At 45.4% G+C, this 21,800-nt stretch overlaps 1 protein-coding gene across 6 annotated transcripts in view; it reads right to left on the reverse strand.

The window, feature by feature from the left end:
• The window catches only part of NCF2 (neutrophil cytosolic factor 2), a 54,888-nt gene extending 33,844 nt beyond the window's left edge, over positions 1-21,044 (reverse strand). For 2 of the 6 annotated variants that reach the window (XM_069546262.1, XM_069546259.1), the window contains exons 1-2: positions 20,464-21,044; positions 3,019-3,375 (exon numbers count right to left, since the gene is read on the reverse strand). In XM_069546262.1, the coding sequence (XP_069402363.1) occupies positions 3,019-3,192 (174 nt within the window). In that variant the 5' untranslated portion in view covers positions 3,193-3,375; positions 20,464-21,044. Of the gene's footprint in view, positions 1-3,018; positions 3,376-3,563; positions 3,636-3,975; positions 4,071-20,463 lie in introns of those variants that run through there. The other 4 variants (XM_069546261.1, XM_069546258.1, XM_069546260.1 and 1 more) reach the window with 3 other exon arrangements.
• Between the last annotated feature and the right edge of the window lie 756 nt (positions 21,045-21,800).

The following is a 21,800-nucleotide window of genomic DNA, read 5'->3' on the forward strand; positions in this document are numbered from 1 at the left end:
TCAAATCCTGAAAGATGATGCTATGAAAGTGCTGCACTCAATATGCCAGCAAGTTTGGAAAACTCAGCAGTGGCCACAGGACTGGAAAAGTTCAGCTTTCATTCCAATTCCAAAGAAAGGCAATGCCAAAGAATGCTCAAACTACCACACAATTGCACTTATCTCACATGCTAGTAAAGTAATGCTCAAAATTCTCCAAGCCAGGCTTCAGCAATACGTGAACCGTAAACTTCCAGATGTTCAAGCTGGTTTTAGAAAAGGCAGAGGAATCAGAGATCAAATTGCCAACATCTGCTGGATCATGGAAAAAGCAAGGGAGTTCCAGAAAAACATCTATTTCTGCTTTCTTGACTGTGCCAAAGCCTTTGACTGTGTGGATCACAATCAACTGTGGAAAATTCTGAAAGAGATGGGAATACCAGGCCACCTGACCTGCCTCTTGAGAAATGTGTATGCAGGTCAGGAAGCAACAGTTAGAAGTGGACATGGAACAACAGACTGGTTCCAAATAGGAAAAGGAGTACGTCAAGGCTGTATATTGTCACCCTGCTTATTTAACTTCTATGCAGAGTACATCATGAGAAACGCTGGACTGGAAGAAACACAAGCTGGAATCAAGATTGCCGGGAGAAATCTCAATAACCTCAGATATGCAGATGACACCACCCTTATGACAGAAAGTGAAGAGGAACTAAAAAGCCTCTTGATGAAAATGAAGGAGGAGAGTGAAAAAGTTGGCTTAAAGCTCAACATTCAGAAAACGACTATCATGGCATCTGGTCCCATCACTTCATGGGGAATAGATGGGGAAACAGTGGAAACAGTGTCAGACTTTATTTATTGGGGCTCCAAAATCACTGCAGATGGTGACTACAGCCATGAAATTAAAAGACACTTACTCCTTGGAAGAAAAGTTATGACCAACGTAGATAGCATATTCAAAAGCAGAGACATTACTTTGCCGACTACAGTCTGTCTAGTCAAGGCTATGGTTTTTCCTGTGGTCATGTATGGATGTGAGAGTTGGACTGTGAAGAAAGCTGAGTGCCGAAGAATTGATGCTTTTGAACTGTGGTGTTGGAGAAGACTCTTGAGGGTCCCTTGGACTGCAAGGAGATCCAACCAGTCCATTCTGAAGGAGATCAACCCTGGGATTTCTTTGGAAGGAATGATGCTAAAGCTGAAACTCCAGTACTTTGGCCACCTCATGCGAAGAGTTGACTCATTGGAAAAGACTCTGATGCTGGGAGGGATTGGGGGCAGGAGGAAAAGGGGATGACAGAGGATGAGATGGCTGGATGGCATCACGGACGTGATGGCATCGACTGACGGATGAGATGGCATCGATGGACGTTGAGTCTGAGTGAACTCCGGGAGTTGGTGATAGACAGGGAGGCGTGGCGTGCTGCGATTCATGGGGTCACACAGAGTCGGACGTGACTTAGCGACTGAACTATTTATATGGGAAAAGAACCTAAAAAAGAATGGTATATATATATGTATATATGAATCAGTTATACATGTGTATATATATGTATGTACACAGGTATAACTGATTCATATCATTGTATACCTGAAACTGACACAACATTGTAAATCAACTATATTCCAGTAAAAACTAACTTAAAAAAATAGTTCATGCCTCACTTATCTACAAAATGCTTAACCTCTCCATAAGCTAAAAGCCCAAAGTCTATGACTTCCCAAGACCAAAAAGCCCAGAGAAAGGCAGATCTGGGGTTTGATCCAAAAGACATACCCTTTCCAGCTTACCGTGACCAATATGAAAAAGTGATTTTTTTGGAATGCTCAACCCCATAGTAGCGAATATGAAAGAGAGAAAAACAGTGGAGAAATAGGACATTCCACACCTGTCCTAAAATCACTGCAGATACTGACTGCTGCCATGAAATTATAAGACACTTGCTCCTTGGAAGAAAAGCTATGACTAACCTAGACATCATATTAAAAAGCAGAGACACTACTTTGCCGACAAAGGTCCGTATAGTTAAAGCTATGGCTTTTCCAGTAGTCAGGTATGGATGTGAGAGTTGGACCATATAGAAGGCTGAGCAGTGAAGAATCCATGCTTCTGCACTGTGGTGCTAGAAAATTCTCTTAAAAGTCCCTTGAATGGCAAGGATATCAAACCAGTCAATCGTAAAGGAAATCAACCCTGAAGATTCATTGGAAGGACCGATGCTGAAGCTGAAGCTCCAATACTTGGACCACCTGATTCGAAGAGCTAGTTCATTGCAAAAGACCTTGATCCTGGGAAAGATAGAAGGCAGGAGAAGGGGATGACAGAGATGAGATGGTTGGGTGACATCACCAACTCAATGGGCATGAGTCTGAGCAAGCTGCTGGAAATGGTGAAGGATAGGGAAGCTGGGTGTGCTATGGTCCATGGGGTCTCAAAGAGACTGAACAATACCTGTCCTCAGTAGACACCATTAATCAATCACCATCTGCATTCCTTCCACCAGCCTCAGACTCCTTTGTAGAGTGCTCCACATAATGGATCATAATTGTCACTTGAGGGGAAACCTATTTTTCTTAAGTGCCTCCTCTTGATCTCTTGGGCAAGCAAAGCTCACTCACAGGAAGGTCTTAGCCAAAAGAGGTTCTTGGAAATCAGACGTTAAGCAATTTAGACAGAGATTCTGTGGCTCGCAGTCAATAAAGGAAAACATAACTGGGGGGGACTTTCAAAAACGTGTTAAGGAAAGTTTCCAGAGTGATTTGAATGTAATCGATGGAGAATAAAGGAGAACAAAACCCACAGTGAACAGTTTCCAGCGGGGCTGCCTGTTCCAACCACCTGGGGAGCTTTTCAAAGCGGTGGCCGCCCAGGCTGCTCTGCAGGCCAATTAAATCAGAATTTCTGGGGGTGGGTGGGGCCAGGGCTGCCTTTGTTCTTCAGAAGCTCCTGAGAGGGTTCTAAAGTGCAGCCTGGGCTGAGAACCAGTTAAGACAAAGGCCCCCGGGGGAGGCGGGGGCAGAAACACCTCCACTCACCTTCTCCGCCTCTGGCAGGTTCCCCAAAATTGTGTGTATGCAGCCCACATTGAAGCAGATCCTGGAGTGGGGGTCCTGTACCCCAGTGAAGGCATCCAGGGCTCCCTTCCAGTCCTTCTTGTCGGCTGCCAGCACTCCTTCATTCCAGAGGCTGATGACCTCGGCGAGGGACATGGCCAGGTGCAAACCGGGAGGGCTGCCTGGAGACCCGGGGAGAGGGCAAGCCCAACCCACCTTCACTTTCCTGGCCTGGAGCTCAGACGTGGGGCTCAGGCTCCTTAAGACAACTTCTCAGTGTTGCAAAGGCGGCAGGAAGTGTCCCCACCTTTTGGCAACTGACGCACAGAGCAGTCAGTTCTGTGAGAGAAAAGGAAAGAAAAAGAGAGAGAGGGCAAGCGGGGCGGAGTGTGGGGGAGAGAGGAAGTACATCAGATACTGCCCCTGAGGCCGCAGTTCCCCAAAATGCTTCTGCTCTGTCCCCCAGCTCCTCCCCTCCGTCTCCCACCCCCCTCTGCGGGGCGGCAGGTTTTGGCCAGGGCTCTCACCCCAGGTTCAAGGCGGCTTCTGGCTGCCTGTCCAGCGAGGGTGTTGGGTGGCAGAAGAGTTCTATTCAGTCTAGAATGAATTCTTTGCTCACTTCCTCACACCCTCGTTGGAGAAGGAAATGGCAACCCACTCCAGTCTTCTTGCCTGAAGAATTCCATGGACAGAGGTGCCTGGCAGGCTGCAGTCCATGGGGCGGCGCGACCAACACACTCACACCCTCACAGACTGTCTTCATGTATTTGGTTTTTTATCTCGGGCTAAAATTGGCAATCAGATTCCCGAGCAGGATGGTCTTCGGTGTCCATCTGAGTCTGAGGTACTTTTGTGAACACTTAGGAAGCTCAGTGGGGACCCATCTCCTGCAAATGGCAAAATTAGGAGCCAAATATGACGGCGAATGACTTCTCTTACCCTTCTGTGGAAAACTGAAGAGACGGGTTCTCGTTGATGACTGATCTGTTTCCTAGTCCCCTAAAACACAGATTTACAACTCCTTCCCTGCTGCCCTGAGAAAGTAGAAAAATCAGTAAGATAATTGGGAAGAGAGGGTATAACGAATTTGATTTACTAAAATCCTGACTTCTTGTTAATCACACTCCAGAATAAAGGTAAAATGCTGAGGGTCAAATGCTTAGATGGCAACACTCGCTCTGTTCTTACTGAAAGCATCTTACTGAAAGTTATCACCAAACTTCCCCTAAGAGCCCAAAAATGAAACTTAAAAATGTCCATTCTATAAGGCTTGTAGGATTGAAGATGAAAGAATTGGGAAGGTGTGTGTGCACTTTTGTAGGGAACATGCCCTGTGTTTGGAAGGTCTTCCCATCTCACTTTGTCTGGCAAACTCCTACTCATCCCTGAAGGCCCAGTGAAATATCACCCCCTGCCTGAAATCTAGTTCCACACTCCAGATAGCAGAGGCTTCCCTCTCCTTTGTACCACCTCTTCCCAAACAATTGTATTTGTTGCCATTTCTCATTTCATTTGCCCAAGCTCTTAGACTGCTGAATAGCTGGGCCCATGCCTTTTCAATTCTAGGATTCCCAGCTCCTAGAATGGGAACACACTCAATACATGATGCAGAGATATATTCCAAAATGAAGTTAGAGATCCTCGGCAAATGACTGGCCGATAGCAGTGATGGCAGGGAGGGAGAGATACTGCTATTCCACCTGGTAAAGAAATACAACTCAATCAGCACATTGATTATTCCTAGGAAAACCAAGTGGTTTTGTAACTAAGCTAGACTTTAAGCTTTCTTTTCACATTATTATCAGAGTTTGCCACACAACACTCTCTGGAAGCTGATGCCTATGAGTTTTCCAGTCTTATTTTCCCAGAATGTCCTTCACAGGCCCCTACAATCTCTACCACCTGCTTCTTTTCCCCCCCTGGGTCTTCATTTCCTGCCTCTCTGCCTTGGCTCCTGCTGGTTCCTCTGCCTGGGCTGTCCTTCCCAATGTCTGCTCCTTCAAACCCACCTTGCACAGACGTGGGTGCCCTGCTCAGATATCCCCTTCCTCCAGAAGCTGTGCTGAGTTCAGGCCCAGTCTTAAGCCCCTAGACCCGTGATCTCACTTCTCCTGAACTCCCACGTGGTTCTCAGTCACTCTCACGTGAATAAAGTGTGTGCATGTGTGTCTTAGCTCCTTAAACAGACTGCCCCATCCTTGCTTCCCCCAGAGACCCAGCAATGCCGTGCATGCTCACTTCTGTCCAGTTACCCCCCTGTCCCCACGCCACCATAAGCCAGTGGATGAACATATCATCTAACCTCTTGTCACGCATTCATCTATTCGCTACAGAGTAGACAGACTAATTCTTTTTTACAGCATAAACTGTTTATATCTTTATAAGTAATTTATTTCTTTTTAATTGGAGGATGATTGCTTTACAATGTTGTTTTGGTTTCTGCCGTATAGCAACATTAGTCAGCCGTAGGTATACACGTTTGCTCCCATTGAAATATGTACATTCAGTTCAGTTCAGTTCAGTTCAGTTCAGTCGCTCAGTAGTGTCCGACTCTTTGCGACCCCATGAATCGCAGCATGCCAGGCCTCCCTGTCCATCACCAACTCCCGGAGTTCACTTAGATTCACGTCCATCGAGTCAGTGATGCCATCCAGCCATCTCATCCTCTGTCATCCCCTTCTCCTCCTGCCCCCAATCCCTCCCAGCATCAGAGTCTTTTCCAATGAGTCAACTCGTGGCATGAGGTGGCCAAAGTACTGGAGTTTCAGCTTTAGCATCATTCCTTCCAAAGAAATCCCAGGGTTGATCTCCTTCAGAATGGACTGGTTGGATCTCCTTGCAGTCCAAGGGACTCTCAAGAGTCTTCTCCAACACCACAGTTCAAAAGCATCAATTCTTCAGTGCTCAGCCTTCTTCACAGTCCAACTCTCACATCCATACATGACCACAGGAAAAACCATAGCCTTGACTAGACCGACCCTAGTCGGCAAAGTAATGTCTCTGCTTTTGAATATGCTATCTAGGTTGGTCATAACTTTTCTTCCAAGGAGTAAGAGTCTTTTAATTTCATGGCTGCAATCACCATCTGCATTATTTTGCATTATTTTGGAGCCCCCAAAAATAAAGTCTGGCACTGTTTCCATCTTTGGCTGCAAGAATATAATCAGTCTGATTTCGGTGTTGACCATCTGGTGATGTCCATGTGTAGAGTCTTCTCTTGTGTTGTTGGAAGAGGGTGTTTGCTATGACCAGTGCATTTTCTTGGCAAAACTCTATTAGTCTTTGCCCTGCTTCATTCCGCATTCCAAGGCCAAATTTTACTCCAGGTGTTTCTTGACTTCCTACTTTTGCATTCCAGTCCCCTATAATGAAAAGGACATCTTTTTTGGGTGTTAGTTCTACACGGTCTTGTAGGTCTTCATAGAACCGTTCAGCTTCAGCTTCTTCAGCGTTACTGGTTGGGGCATAGACTTGGATTACCGTGATATTGAATGGTTTGCCTTGGAGATGAACAGAGATCATTCTGTCGTTTTTGAGATTGCATCCAGGTACTGCATTTCAGACTCTTTTGTTGACCATGATGGCTAGTCCATTTCTTCTGAGGGATTCCTGCCCGCAGTAGTAGATATAATGGTCATCTGAGTTAAATTCACCCATTCCGGTCCATTTTAGTTCGCTGATTCCTAGAATGTTGACATTCACCCTTGCCATCTCTTGTTTGACCACTTCCAATTTGCCTTGATTCATGGACCTGACATTCCAGGTTCCTATGCAATATTGCTGTTTATAGCATCGGACCTTGCTTCTATCACCAGTCACATCCACAACTGGGTATTGTTTTTGCTTTGGCTCCATCCCTTCATTCTTTCTGGAGTTATTTCTCCGCTGATCTCCAGTAGCATATTGGGCACCTAATGACCTGGGGAGTTCCTCTTTTGGTATCCTATCATTTTGCCTTTTCATACTGTTCATGGGGTTCTCAAGGCAAGAATACTAAAGTGGTTTGCCATTCCCTTCTCCGGTGGACCACATTCTGTCAGACCTCTCCACCATGACCCACCCGTCTTGGGTTACCCCGCAGGCATGGCTTGGTTTCATTGAGTTAGAAAAGGCTGTGGTCCTAGTGTGATTAGATTGACTAGTTTTCTGTGAGTATGGTTTCAGTGTGTCTGCCCTATGATGCCCTCTTGCAACACCTACCATCTTACTTGGGTTTCTCTTACCTTGGGCGTGGGGTATCTCTTCACGGCTGCTCCAGCAAGGCACAGCCTCTGCTCCTTATCTTGGATAAAGGGTATCTCCTTACCACCGCCATTCCTGACCTTCAACGAGGGATAGCTCCTCTAGGTCCCCTGTGCCTGTGCAGCCACCGCTCCTCTGGTCAACACCGAAATCAGATTGATTATATTCTTTGCAGCCAAAGATGGAGAAGCTCTATACAGTCAACAAAAACAAGACCAGGAGCTGAGTGTGGCTCAGATCATGAACTCCTTATCACCAAATTCAGACTCAAATTGAAGAAAGTAGGGAAAACCGCTAGACCATCCAGGTACGACCTAAATAAAATCCCTTATGATTATACAGTGGAAGTGAGAAATAGATTTAAGGGCCTAGATCTGTTAGATAGAGTGCCTGATGAACTATGGAATGAGGTTCATGACATTTTACAGGAGACAGGGATCAAGACCATCCCCATGGAAAAGAAATGCAAAAAAGCAAAATGGCTGTCTGGGGAGGCCTTACAAATAGCTGTGAAAAGAAGAGAAGCGAAAAGCAAAGGAGAAGAGGAAAGATATAAGCATCTGAATGCAGAGTTCCAAAGAATAACAAGAAGAGATAAGAAAGCCTTCCTCAGCGATCAATGCAAAGAAATAGAGGAAAACAACAGAATGGGATAGACTAGAGATCTCTTCAAGAAAATTAGAGATACCAAGGGAACATTTCATGCAAAGATGGGCTCGATAAAGGACAGAAATGGTCTGGACCTAACAGAAGCAGAAGATATTAAGAAGACATGGCAAGAATACACAGAAGAACTGTACAGAAAAGATCTTCATGACCCAGATAATCATGATGATGTGATCACTCATCTAGAGCCAGACATCCTGGAATGTGAAGTCAAGTGGGCCTTACAAAGCATCACTATGAACAAAGCTAGTGGAGGTGATGGGATTCCAGTTGAGCTATTTCAAATCCTGAAAGATGATGCTATGAAAGTGCTGCACTCAATATGCCAGCAAATTTGGAAGACTCAGCAGTGGCCACAGGACTGGAAAAGTTCAGCTTTCATTCCAATTCCAAAGGAAGGCAATGCAAAAGAATGCTCAAACTGCCACACAATTGCACTCATCTCACATGCTAGTAAAGTAATGCTCAAAATTCTCTAAGCCAGACTTCAGCAATATGTGAACTGTGAACTCCCTGATGTTCAAGCTGGTTTTAGAAAAGGCAGAGGAACCAGAGATCAAATTGCCCACATCCACTGGATCATGGAAAAAGCAAGAGAGTTCCAGAAAAACATGTATTTCTGCTTTATTGACTATGCCAAAGCCTTTGACTGTGTGGATCACAATCAACTGTGGAAAATTCTGAAAGAGATGGGAATACCAGGCCACCTGACCTGCCTCTTGAGAAATCTGTATGTAGGTCAGGAAGCAACAGTTAGAAGTGGACATGGAACAACAGACTGGTTCCAAATAGGAAAAGGAGTACGTCAAGGCAGTATATTGTCACCCTGCTTATTTAACTTCTATGCAGAGTACATCATGAGAAAAGCTGGGCTGGAAGAAACACAAGCTGGAATCAAGATTGCTGGGAGAAATCTCAATAACCTCATATATGCAGATGACACCACCCTTATGGCAGAAAGTGAAGAGGAACTAAAAAGTCTCTTGATGAAAGTGAAAGCGGAGAGTGAGAAAGTTGGCTTAAAGCTCAACATTCAGAAAACGAAGATCATGGCATCTGGTCCCATCACTTCATGGGAAATAGATGGGGAAACAGTGGAAACAGTGTCAGACTTTATTGTTTGGGGCTCCAAAATCACTGCAGATGGTGACTGCAGCCATGACATTAAAAGACACTTACTCCATGGAAGAAAAGTTATGAGCAACCTAGATAGTATATTCAAAAGCAGAGACATTACTTTGCCGACTAAGGTCTGTCTTGTCAAGGCTATGGTTTTTCCAGTGGTCATGTATAGATGCGAGAGTTGGACTGTGAAGAAGGCTGAGCGCCGAAGAATTGATGCTTTTGAACTGTGGTGTTGGAGAAGACTCTTGAGAGTCCCTTGGATTGCAAGGAGATCCAACCAGTCCATTCTGAAGGAGATCAGCCCTGGGATTTCTTTGGAAGGAATGATGCTAAAGCTGAAACTCCAGTACTTTGGCCACCTCATGTGAAGAGTTGACTCATTGGAAAAGACTGTGATGCTGGGAGGGATTGGGGGCACGAGGGGAAGGGGACGACCGAGGATGAGATGGCCGGATGGCATCACGGACTCGATGGATGTAAGTCTGAGTGAACTCTGGGAGTTGGTGATGGACAGGGAGGCCTGGCGTGCTGCGATTCATGTGGTCGCAAAGAGTCGGACATGACTGATCAACTGAACTGAACTGAACTGAACTGGCACTGTTTCCACTGTTTCCCCATCTATTTCCCATGAAGTGATGGGACCGGATATGTACATTACCATGTGTAAAATAGACAGCTAATGGGAAGTTGCTGTATAGTGCAGGAAGCTCAATCTGGTACTCTGGGACAATCTAGAGGGGTGGGGTGGGAGGTGGGAGGGAGGGTCAACAGACTAATCTTTTAAAGATACAGGTTGGATCACATCTTGCCCCTGCTTTAAAACCTTCAGTGCCTTAGTTATTACTCTTAGGATACAAACCAAACTCCTTCCCATGGTGCAGGAAGGATCCTCTCTACACAGTGCGCCCCCTCCCCACCAATCCCTTCCACACCATTTCCCATTCGTCCCTTCCTCACTCCTTTCCAGTGTTTCCATGCAACATCATAATATTACATGGTTTTCTCTGCTTGGAATGTTCTTCCCCCAACCCTCTGCCCAGCTGGTTCAGTTCCAACTCATCTTTCACTCCCTCCGGAAGGCCTTTCTGGATCCATGACCTTCCGTATTCACCCTTTCTCTCTCTCAGCACACAGTTCTCTTGGGTCACGGTGTTGTCACAATTTGTAGTTGTATTACAGTAGTCATTGATACCGTTAGTAGATGACCTTCTCAACCACCCTTCCTCATTCCCCATTTTTCCTTTGGTAGAACCCCCATTCTGTTCAAGTCTCCACTCTCTGGAGGCCAAGTGCCTCAGGAGAGATAAAACTCTCAACACCGCCCCAAGGAGTGGGGTTCTGACCAGTTCAGGCCTAAGTGTGAGATAGAATTCTAGTTAATAAGACCTTAGGAGAAGGCTGCTGAGGATTTCTAGCAAGATTTTTTCCCTGCTGATTAAAAAAAAGACACATGGGGAAAAAAAGAGACACATGGGAAGAAAAAAGACACAGTCCTTATTTTCCCCCTAGACAGTATTATGAAGCTGCACCTGGAACAGTGGCAGCTATCTTGTGACCATGAGGAAAGCCAGCTAAGAACAAGCCATTGTTTTAAGGAAAAGCGAATGAAAAACTTAAAACCTGGATCCTTAATTATGTTGATGAGCTCCTAAGTTAACCCATCTTGGAACTAATTTTCTCAGAATTTCTTTGTTGGTGAGTAAGTCTGTTTATTGTTTAAGCTATTTGAATAGTATCTTCTGTTTTTTTTTCATTTAAAACATTCTGACAGACATACCACTATATTTTCGATTCTTGGCACAGCACTTGATATAGTAGGTGTTCAGAAAACTCTTATTGAATAAATTAAGACACTGGTTGAATCTCACAGTTTTAGCTCAATGTTTGCAAAATTATTTCAAAGTTCTATATAAGCAAGACTTGCATCTGCTTTGCTCATGGATCATAAACTCCTGTTGGTTGCACTCATTCAACGGGAAGCTAAGAATATACCTAAGGCTTTCCTTTTTCTGGGGGGAGGGACCCCTGAAATTAAACTCATTGTTCTCATTATTCCTTGGCAGTCAGCAATCACCTTCTCCTCCCTACCCACTCCAGTATTCTTGCCTGGAAACCCCATGGACAGAGGAGCCTGCCAGGCTACAGTCCATGGGTCGCAAAGAGCTGGACATAACTGAGCATGCACGTATGCCCACTTTTAGACCTTAGCGTTTCATAATTCTTCAACTTCTTCTAACTTTTGGCAGCTTCTCTCTCAAACTCCCCAAAGGGTGGAAACAGGTCTCAGTTTCCCCTCATTCTTTCACACTCTAGGCACATAGCAGGTGTTCTGTAGACCACTGACTGGTTAAACACACCAAAATGAAGAAACCGGAATCCTACTTGAAAAAATAGTTTAAGGTGTTTGTCATTATCACCCTTATTTGCATACAATGTGCTACATTTACAATAGTAGGGAGAGTATGTACATCCTGTATCCTTAAATCTAACATCCGCAGACACTGACATTGAGTTCGAGACAGGGAAGCCTCCGGAGGTGGGCAGGGAGACCTCATTTATTACATGTGAACTTGGCCTGAATTTCACAGGGAGGACACAGAAAATTCAGTCTGGGTCTCCTTAGTCAGCAAGGCTGCTTGAAACCCCTCAATGCTAAAAGCCTTCCTTCTCTAGGAAGATGTCATAAGTTAGTCCTGTCTAGCCTACCAGGTTAGTAGTTTATTTCTGCAGAAAAAGTCATCACAAACTTAGTGACTTACAATAATACACATTCACTCTCACGGTTTTCGTGGGGCAGGTGTCCTGGCAAGGCCCGGCTGGTCCTCTGTTCGGGTTCCACCAGGCTGAGATCAAAGTGTGGGCCAGGCTGCATTCACCTGGAATCTTGACTGGGGAAGAGTCTGCTCCTAAGCTCCCTCATATTGTTGGCAGAATTCACTTCCTTGCAGCTGTAGAAATTTAGGATCACAGGGACGGGAGAGCCTGGTGGGCTGCCGTCTATGGGGTCACACAGAGTCGGACATGACTGAAGCGACTTAGCAGCAGCAGCAGCAGCAGCAGCAGCAACCCTTATGGCAGAAAGTGAAGAAGAACTAAAGAGCCTCTTAATGAAAGTGAAAGAGGAGAGTGAGAAAAGTTGGCTTAAAGCTCCACATTCAGAAAACTAAGATCATGGTATCTGGTCCCATCACTTCATGGGAAATAGATGGGGAAACAGTGGAAACAGTGGCTGACTATTTTTCTGGGCTCCAAAATCCCTGCAGATGGTGATTGCAGCCAAGAAATTAAAAGACGCTTACTCCTTGGAAGAAAAGTTATGACCAACCTAGACAGCATATTCAAAAGCAGAGACATTACTTTGCCAACAAAGGTCCATCTTATAGTTTTTCCAGTGGTCATGTATGGATGTGAGAGTTGGACTATAAATAAAACTGAGGGATGAAGAACTGATGCTTTTGAACTGTGGTGTTGGAGAAGACTCTTGAGAGTCCCTTGGACTGCAAGGAGATCCAACCAGTCCATCCTAAAGGAGATCAGTCCTGGGTGTTCATTGGAAGGACTGATGCTGAAGCTGAAACTCCAATACTTTGGCCACCTGATGCGAAGAGCTGGCTCGTTTGAAAAGACCCTGATGCTGGGAAAAATTGAGGGCAGGAGGAGAAGGGGATGACAGAGGATGAGATGGTTAGATGGCATCACTGACTCAATGGGCATGGGTTTGGGTAGACTCTGGCAGTTGGTGATGGACAGGGAGGCCTGGTGTGCTGCGATTCATGGGGTCGCAAAGAGTCGGACACAATTGGGCAAATGAAGTGAACTGAAGTGAACTGAAGTTCTTCAAGACCAGCAACGGAAAGAGTGTCTCTACGTCACTGAGTCTCTGAGCCTAGAGCCCTTTTTAAAGGGCCTGCTTGACTAGGTTAGGCCCACCTAGGATAATCTCTCTTTTGATTAAAGTCAGCTGTTTAGGGTCCTTGATTACTTCTGCAAAGTCCCTTCACCTTTGCCATAGTCTGTGGGTGAGAAGCAAGTCTCAGTCCCTGCCCACACAGTGGGACGGGATTACACAAGGCATCTTAGGATTGGGGGTCATCTTAGGATTCTGCCTACCATCACTATAGAGTTCCAGTCTTCTCCTTCCCTGACTCACCAGCTGGGTCATTATTCCTGCCCTGTGCTCTCATAGCAGCCTCTCTACTTCCCCAACCACGTGTTCAGCCACACATGATAGTATTTACTTGTTTAAGTGGCTGTTTCCCAGCTAGGCTGTAAGCTCCAGGAGTATAGGACCTACATCTGACTTTTCCAGTGTTATCTTTTGTGCCTATCACATAATAGATTCTCAAAACATCTGCTAAATATCAGTGCTGTGGAAGATGCTTATAAAGTCACTGTAATTATTTAGTTTGGTTGGTTACAGATATCCATCTTATCATCCAGATGAGGACATGCATAAGGCTATTCTTTAAAAGCATCCTCATATTAAGCATACTAGACTTGAGGATCATTGCCATCTCTGAACTTTTATACACAGGTACCTGGGCTTCCCTGGTGGCTCAGTGGTAAAGAATCTTCATGTCCATACAGTAGACAGAGGTTTGATCCCTGGGTTAGGAAGAACCCCTGGAGAAGGAAACGGCAACCCACTCCATTATTCTTGCCTGGGAAATCCTCTGGACAGAGGAGTCTGGCGGGTTATAGTCCATGTGGTTGCAAAGAGTCAGACATAGCTGAGCATGCACAAACAGGCCATAATTTTCTTTAAAAAATTTAAAAATGATAAAGTGTCTTGGCTAATTTAAAAAAAAAGAAAAATAGATGTTTGCCCCTCTCCCAAGACTCTAAAATGACAGATTGCTATAGAGGGATGGAAGATTCTCAGAAATCAACACAACCACCGGGGACACAGAGATACCAAAGATGAAGGAAGTGGAGAGGCATTGGGATCCCACAGGGAATTCTTTCCAGCAGTCAGACACACAAATGATAGATGACATGGTCCCTGACCAATGAGAAATCCAAATGCTGGCAGAAATCAAAGAAGGTGTACAGGGAAAGCTGAAGCCCAGAGTGAGTTGAAGCTGCAAAAAGTACTAAGGATGACACAAAGAGCTCCTTAGTGTCAGAGGATGAACATAGAGGGTCACTGCTTGGTGCAGATGACATCACATCAACAGATGGTGGCAAGAAAGCAGAACTACTCAGCTCTGACTTTGTTCCTGAGTCATACAGGGAATGAAGACCCAGACAGAGGATGGTGAGGAAGCTGACAGCTGGTCTAAGGAAACTCCAGTCATCTAATCCAGATTCACTGAATTCTAGGAACAGAGAGATTTCGTTTGTATGATCCCTAAAACCTTGTCAGTTGAAGCACCATGAAGACTGGGATTGATGCTAGAAAGCCAGGATGGATGGGTAAATGTGATCCTAGGTGTCGAAAAGTCATAAATTCTTAAAATGGTATCGAAGACTTACCAGTTGATCCCTGGAAAGAATTCTAAAATATATTAAACAAAGGCACTTAGAAACAAAGGGGAATTGGAATTTTAGAAACTAGAATGAGTTTACTAAGAACAAGTTGGGCCAAAGCAAACTCTTTCCCTTTTTTTGAGAAGGTTTTCCTGATAGGTGAACCAGGATGGTACATATACAAACATAAAAGGGTATTTGGCCAAGATATTCCCTAGACACAGTAATTTAGATGATTTAGTTGGCCTAATATTATGTCCCTAGAATCTTCTTGAGGCATCAATGTCAATTTGTGCTTTTAACCTTTTAATAAACAACTTGCATCAGATTTACAAGTGACTCAAAAGCTTGGAGAGACTAGCAACATGTAGAATAACAGAATCAGAATTTGAATATTGCCTGACTCATACTGAATCACAAAACTCCAAGTTGTAATTTAACGGGAGACATGTAAAGATTTACTCCTACACCTGAAGATTCAATTGCCCCAATATAGGAAGGCAACTGCTCTTTAAGAAGGATGTATTTGAAGACGTCTAACCATTTGAGTTGACTGCACACTCAACATGAGTCAACAGAATTGCATGGTTGCCAAAACAGCTAATGCAATCTAAACTAACAGAAGTGCAACCAACTCTTGTATCAGTTGGCTCTTGACTCAACCACCCCCACAGAAACCCACGTGATCTCTCTGTTGACCAGTGCAGGAGATGGGCGCCAGCTCCCTAACTCGGAAGATTCTTGTACACATCCTCTGCTATCCACAGTGCCTGTCTTCCTTCAGAAGGGCTCCCATTCTGACCTGGCTGGTATTCACGTCTTTCCCCAGAACGCTTGGCTCAGATAAGAAGACACTGTCTAGAATGCGCCCCATTTCATTCAGTCCTTTTCCCCACCTGATCACATTTCAACAGCCACAGCAGACACAGCTCATATTTCGTTCACAAGGGACACAATCCCTCTTCTCCGGGCTTAGCTTCTTTCCTAGGCTTCAGAGCAGTCAGCAACAGGGACTTGATCAGCAGCTAATGACTCAAGAACCTGGCTTAATGATGGGCTTCTTCTGTGTCCTTCTCAGTATTCAGGTTGACACACCTGTCCAGGAGTTCACCTGCTTGACACAGTTCTACCAAGGCCACCACTCCATTCATGTGAGTCAAACCCATCAGAGCCATATTCCCTGAGTAAAGACACATGCATGCCATCCATGGCTCATGAGAGGATTTTAGGCAGTATGCAGACAAACAGTTCTATCATCATAATTATTGTATTATTTTAATTCACTAAAACTTTTGGACAAGTAACATGTTCACGTGGTTCAAAATGAACAAATATGAAAAATTATTCTGATCACTGCCAAACACTTCCCACGCACCAGGAACCACTTGTGCTAACTTATCGGCATTCTCTCAAAAGATATTTTAAGCATATGCAAATGTAAACCCCTGGATGCGTTCATGTGTACTAAATCACTTCATTCATGTCTGACACTGTGTCCCTATGGACCATTCATAGCCCACCAGGCTCCTTTGTCCATGAGATTCTCCAGGCTAGAATACTGGAGTGGACTGCCATGCCCTCGTCCAGGGTATTAACCTCTCGGCCACTCCCCTTTATGCACATACCATTTGATGCACAGGTCTGCATCTTGCTCTTTTCTCTTAACTAATATTAAGGGCTATTTTTCCTTATCAGGACATAGAGCACTTCCTCCCTCTTTTATGACTGTGTAGATGTCCAGCTTCAAACCAGTTTCCCACTGAAGGACAGATGGTCTGGTTGTTTATAATTACGTCCTCTCATGACAGTGTTGCAACGAATGTTCTTGTGTACTGTGTGTGTCATTGCACACATCTGTGAACATATAAGGACATATATATAGAAGTAGAATAGATGGGAGAGAGTTTGTTTATTTTAATGTCTATTAGGAAAAAAGTATAGCTAGCATACCAAACCCACAATTTCACAGTTACATTTTATAATGAGGCAATTTTTTAAAAAGTGAATTAATGAAAGATAACAGCATAGGTGAAATGAAAATATGGCTAACAATTATGGAAGTGATATATAAAGAGCTGGAATCTGATACACACTGACCCCAGGTGGAACTACCAGCTTTCTTGACCAGAAGCCCCTCAAGTCTCCATTTCTTGCTAGCTTCAAAGGCAGAGGCAACACACAGGAGTGGGGAGAGCTCTGGAATCCAGAGACCCAGGTTTGAACCTCGACTTTCCTCCAGCTGGCTGTGGGTCTTACAGCCTCTCACAGCCTCCCTTTTCTTGGGTGGAAAAGTGTGTTGTGGGGGAAGAAAGATAGCACAGTCAAGGGCTTGGACCACAGTGCCTGCTTGATCAACAGAGGCTGTTATAATTCAGCTATTTTGAGTGAATTTGGGAAAGAAGGAGACGGCAGAATCCTTGGTCTGCATTGCATGTCTCCCTCTGAATACTCCTCTACGCAGACATTGATCAGGGCAGTGAGAAGTGAAGCCATGTACAAAGTATAATAGGATGTATGACCTGCGCAGTCGCTCAGAGCCCCAGGCTTATAAGGTCCCCACGCTTGCTTCAGTTCTCCGCTGTCACCATCTTGGAGCGCTTAGTGCTTAGTGAACAAGAGGACACATTTTCACTTTGCAGAAGGCCCTGTGAATTCTGTAACCAGTTCTGTACATGCTGTCAGTCAACCATGGTCTGCTCCCTCTTACAGATGAGCCTCTGCGGCTCCTGAAAGTTACTGGGGGAAGCCCATCCCACTGGGGCTTTTACAGAGTATAAAACCTGGCAGCTCGCTGTGGCCTGGGTAACGCTTTCTGTCTTAGTCTACTATCTGTAACAGACTTCTCAGCACATTCCTAAGCATTCCTCCAGGGTGAGTCTTTGGGAGCCGCTCTAAGTTCCCCTAGGTTTCCCAGGGGACCTGAGCTGGTCAGAGCCAGGGTTGAAGATGCCTCAGTGACTTCTGTCCCATTCATGCCCCTAAGTTCTATGGAAGCTCTTATGCACAGCTGGCCCTCTCTCATCCTGGGTTTTCACCAAGAACTCATTGTGAGGTCAGAAATCCTGGATTCAAATCCCAGCTCTGTCTTGTACTACCTAAGCCAGCCTTCATAAGTCATGCCAATTCTCAAGAGCCTCAGTTTCCACATCTGCAAAATGGTTCTAAGAACAATGGCTTAGAGACTGAAATGAAATTCCATATAAAAGTGGCACACAGCTACTCATAGGCGGTGGATGCTTTCAGATTTCCAGATTCATGACAGAAAAGTAAACGAACAATCTTTGTTTGCTTCGTGAGGTGCTGATCCCCTGTTGTGACATTCCCACCTCCCACTCCAGGCTGCTGTGAACAAAAGCCTCTCAGCATGCTGGCACCACCTCCTTAGCCAGACCCTTGGACACCCAGTCCCACTCTGTCCCAACTCTAAGCGGTTTTTCCTCAGTTTCTAGTTTGCCCCGTCTCTCAGCTCTGTAGCTGTTTCCTCCTTAGAAATTCCTAGCACAAGAAAGCTTTGCAGAACGCCTTATGACGCCAAGGTACAATCAAAGGCATAAAATTCATGACACTGTCCTGTGTCATCAAAGCCTGAGAAAGTCTCCTTTTATACAAAACGGTGGACTTCCTACTTTAGAATGTGTTATAATTTTCCACTGAACAGAGATTTTCATCCCTCATTCTCTCCCTCTTTCCACTGTCTGCCTACAAACTGTAGGTGAGACATCTATTTCTTGCAGCCACTGTCCTTCCAGACCCTCTCTTGCTTTCTCCTTCCATCTCTGTCTATTGGGACACAAAATCCTGGAAGGAAGATGGGGGAATAAGGAGTTTTGAAGTCTGGAGAAGTGGTTCTTCTCTGGGCAACAAAACATCAAGAAGCTATTGTATTTGAAAAAGAATAGATATATGTTTATGTGTAACTGAATCACTTTGTGCTGTACACCTGAAACTAACAACATTGTGTATCAACTATATTCCAGTGTAAAATAAAAATGAGAAAAAGAGGCTACTGTAATATCTCAGGCAAGAAAGAGCAATGCTAAAGCAGCTGCAAGAAGAGGAAGGGAGGGAATAAATGCCGAAGACAATTTGGTTCTGCACATGGAGACAAAGAGGAGGAGGAATCCAAGATCAAGCAGTCCCCGGGGTTTTCAGCCAGCCTGATTGGGAGGCTGGTGTCACGGTGGCTGCCACAGGAAGTGGAGGAGACAGAGAGGTAATTCATCCGCTCCCACAGGTTTATGCAAATAACTCTCAGAGCGAGCGTGCTTCTGGCCACACTGTCTCTGGGAAGCATAAATCTGCGATGGGCTGATACGGCTTAAGAAAATGAGGGCTGAGCTTTAGAGAATTCCTAGGTGAGACAGGTGGAATCAATGGAGTGTCCAGTGAGCCAGTGTTCAGGGAGACAGGGAAGAGTCTAAGTGATGCAGTCAGGAGGTGAAACCCTTCAAGGAGGTGGTGAAGGAGGCTGAGGGCGAGGCGAGGGCATTGGCAGAGCTGGGGCCTTGCACAGGGAGGCAGAAGTCAGGTTGTGAGGGGCTGAGGAGACGAGGGGAGGCAAGGGGCTAAGGCCATGCCTCATAGCAGGCAGGGCTTATCCTAGTTCCTCCACCAAGGATCAAACCCGGGCCCCTTACCGTGGAAGCAGAGTCCTAACCACTGGATCTCCAGGAAGCCCTTACACACATGGGCTTGATGCTCTGAACATGTGGGAGGAGTGGCATTGCCCTGGGACTTCAGCCCACACCCCCTTGCCCTAGGGTTTGTGAGCCCCACCAGATTCAAGAGTCTTTCTGAAACCCTGCTCAGTCTGTAGTAACGCCTTTCCTCTGATGAAATGTTTTTTTTTTCCTTCTTCTCTTTGCTGCAAAAGCTCTAGCTGCCTTCCTCCTTTAACTGAGCAGCTAAATTAGGCTAAAGAAACCCCAGCCCATTTCCACAATTGCACCAAACAGGCCAAGAAAACACCCAGGGTTGCAAAGAAGGGCTTAGTGACAAGCAGTCAGGATTCTGACTTCTCCAGAGCTCACCTGTCCCGGGGGGTGGGTGGGGGCATCTTGGTCTGAGACAGACCTTTCCCACATGCACCTCCTCCCCTCTGGACACAGAGTCTGAGGAGCCAGGCTTCTCAAGCAGTGTGGATGTGGAGGAGGGGAAATGACAGCAAGAAAATCAGGAAAGAGAGGGCTGAGTCCAGTGACCCACGGAGAGTGTACCATTCTCAGATCTTTGTCAGAAATGAACAGGACCCTCCTAGTCCCTTCTACCACCTCTCCTTCCCAGTGTGACTGCCTATTTGCCACTGTGGGTCCACAAAGAGGAGTCCAAATCCATATTTGCCAGCTTTCCCCTGAGGACAAATAGGCATCTAATTGCTGTAGTTGCAGAGGCTGAAATCCTTCAAGGGTAGGAGGGGTTCTGGCAATTAATGCTGGTAATAATCTAACAGTCACTCTCTATTGAGCTCTTACTGTATGCCAAGCAAGTTCAAGCCCTTGGCTTGTATCATTTCATTCACTCCTCACCAAAACCCAAGCTGAGTCTTAGCTTCAGTAATTTGTTCAGGATTACAGAGCTCATCAATGACCAGGATTAAAACCCAGGTCTGTCTGACTTCAAAGGCAATTTATGCTCATTAAAGAAGAGAGGGGCTTCCCTGGTGGTCCAGTGGTTAAGAATCCACCTGCCAATGCAGGGGATCTGGGTTCGATCCCTGGTTAGGGAGCTAAGATTCCACATGTCACAGAGGCAACTCAGCCTGGGCACTACAACTACTGAGCCAGTGTGCTCTGGAGTCCCTGCCCCAACTAGAGAGAAGCCTTTATGCCACGACAAAGATCCCACGTGCTGCAGCTAGCACCCGACACAGCCAAGGAAAGAAAGAAAAAGGAGGGAAAGAGAAATGACCACCGCAGAGCATCTCACCTATTCTGGACGCTGTTGTTCGGTCGCTTCAGTCTTGCCCGACTCTTGCGACCTCGTGGACTGTAGCCCTCTAGGCTCCTCTGTCCAAGGGATTTCCCGGGCAAGAATACTGGACTGGGTTGCCATTTCCCTCTCCAGGGGATCTTCCCGACCCAGGGGTCAAACCTGGGTCTCCTATATTACAGGTGGATTCTCTACTCTCTGAGCCACAAAGGAAGCTGAGGTCATTCGCCAAAGTCAAATGGAGACAAGCTCTTAAACGAGTAGATTTTCTCTGCCTGGAAAAGAAGCAGGTGAATCCTTGCTCCCTTGGGCTTTTATTTTAACTCTGGAAAAATCTGTGTCATCTGCTGAAGCTCCCACTGAGCTGTTTCCATGCCATAAGCAGGGACTCCTCAGACAACCTCTCTCTTTGAATTCTAGGATCTCCATAGCAACCTGGGTACCAGCTGGAGGACCTGAAACTCAGCAGGGCCCTGCTTACCAGCCCTGAGGGAAAGCAGAGAGCAGGTGATAAACAGAAGGATCCTTTATCAGAGGCCTTTTTTTTTTTTCTTTTAAGATACTGTTCTGCAGGTATAAAAAAATGTGTTCAGTTGACCATGAAGTTAGCTTTAAAAATCAGATTCTTTTGCTCAGTTCTAGGTAAATTATTAACAAATTGGCTGTTGGTTATGTTTTTAAGTCAAATGTTCATGTTTTAAATTTAGCATTTCAAGGTCCAGCAATTCACTTTCATTTTGTTCAGGCAAAATGTGACAATACTAATACCCCTGACTTAGCTTAAAACTACACTGCCATCATTTTCTTATCTATCTTTATACTTGCTGCTTTAACTGAGAAACAGAAATGGAGAATTGAAATCCAAGGTTGAGATCAAGCTTAGGGAAGTCCTTAAATAATGAGGAAGCCCCAGTTTGCATATTCCAGTGCCCTCTTAAGCAAAGGTTGTCTCAAGATCCTTGCCCAGGGTGGGACGAACTCCAAGCGTAGAACTGGCGTGTATCCACTACCTTGTGTAAAACAGAGAGCCAGTGGGAGCCTGCTGTGTAGCTCAGGGAGCTCAGCTCGGGGCTCCGAGATCACCTCAAGGGCTGGGGTAGTGGGGGTGGAGAGAGACCCAGGAGGGAGGGGATATATGTATACAGATGGCTAACTGACTTCGTTGTACAGCAGAAACTAACACAGCATTGTAATGTAATTATACTCCAGTTAAAAAATAAAACACTCTACATGTGATTGGAAGTGATAAAAAGAGCCAGGGCAAAACACAGGAACAACTCCCGTTCCTTTGAAAGTACTCTCTACGTAGTATAGACTGGACACATTCCCAGATG

This window comes from Ovis canadensis, chromosome 12 (assembly GCF_042477335.2).
Source record: "Ovis canadensis isolate MfBH-ARS-UI-01 breed Bighorn chromosome 12, ARS-UI_OviCan_v2, whole genome shotgun sequence".
Lineage (NCBI taxonomy): Eukaryota > Metazoa > Chordata > Mammalia > Artiodactyla > Bovidae > Ovis > Ovis canadensis.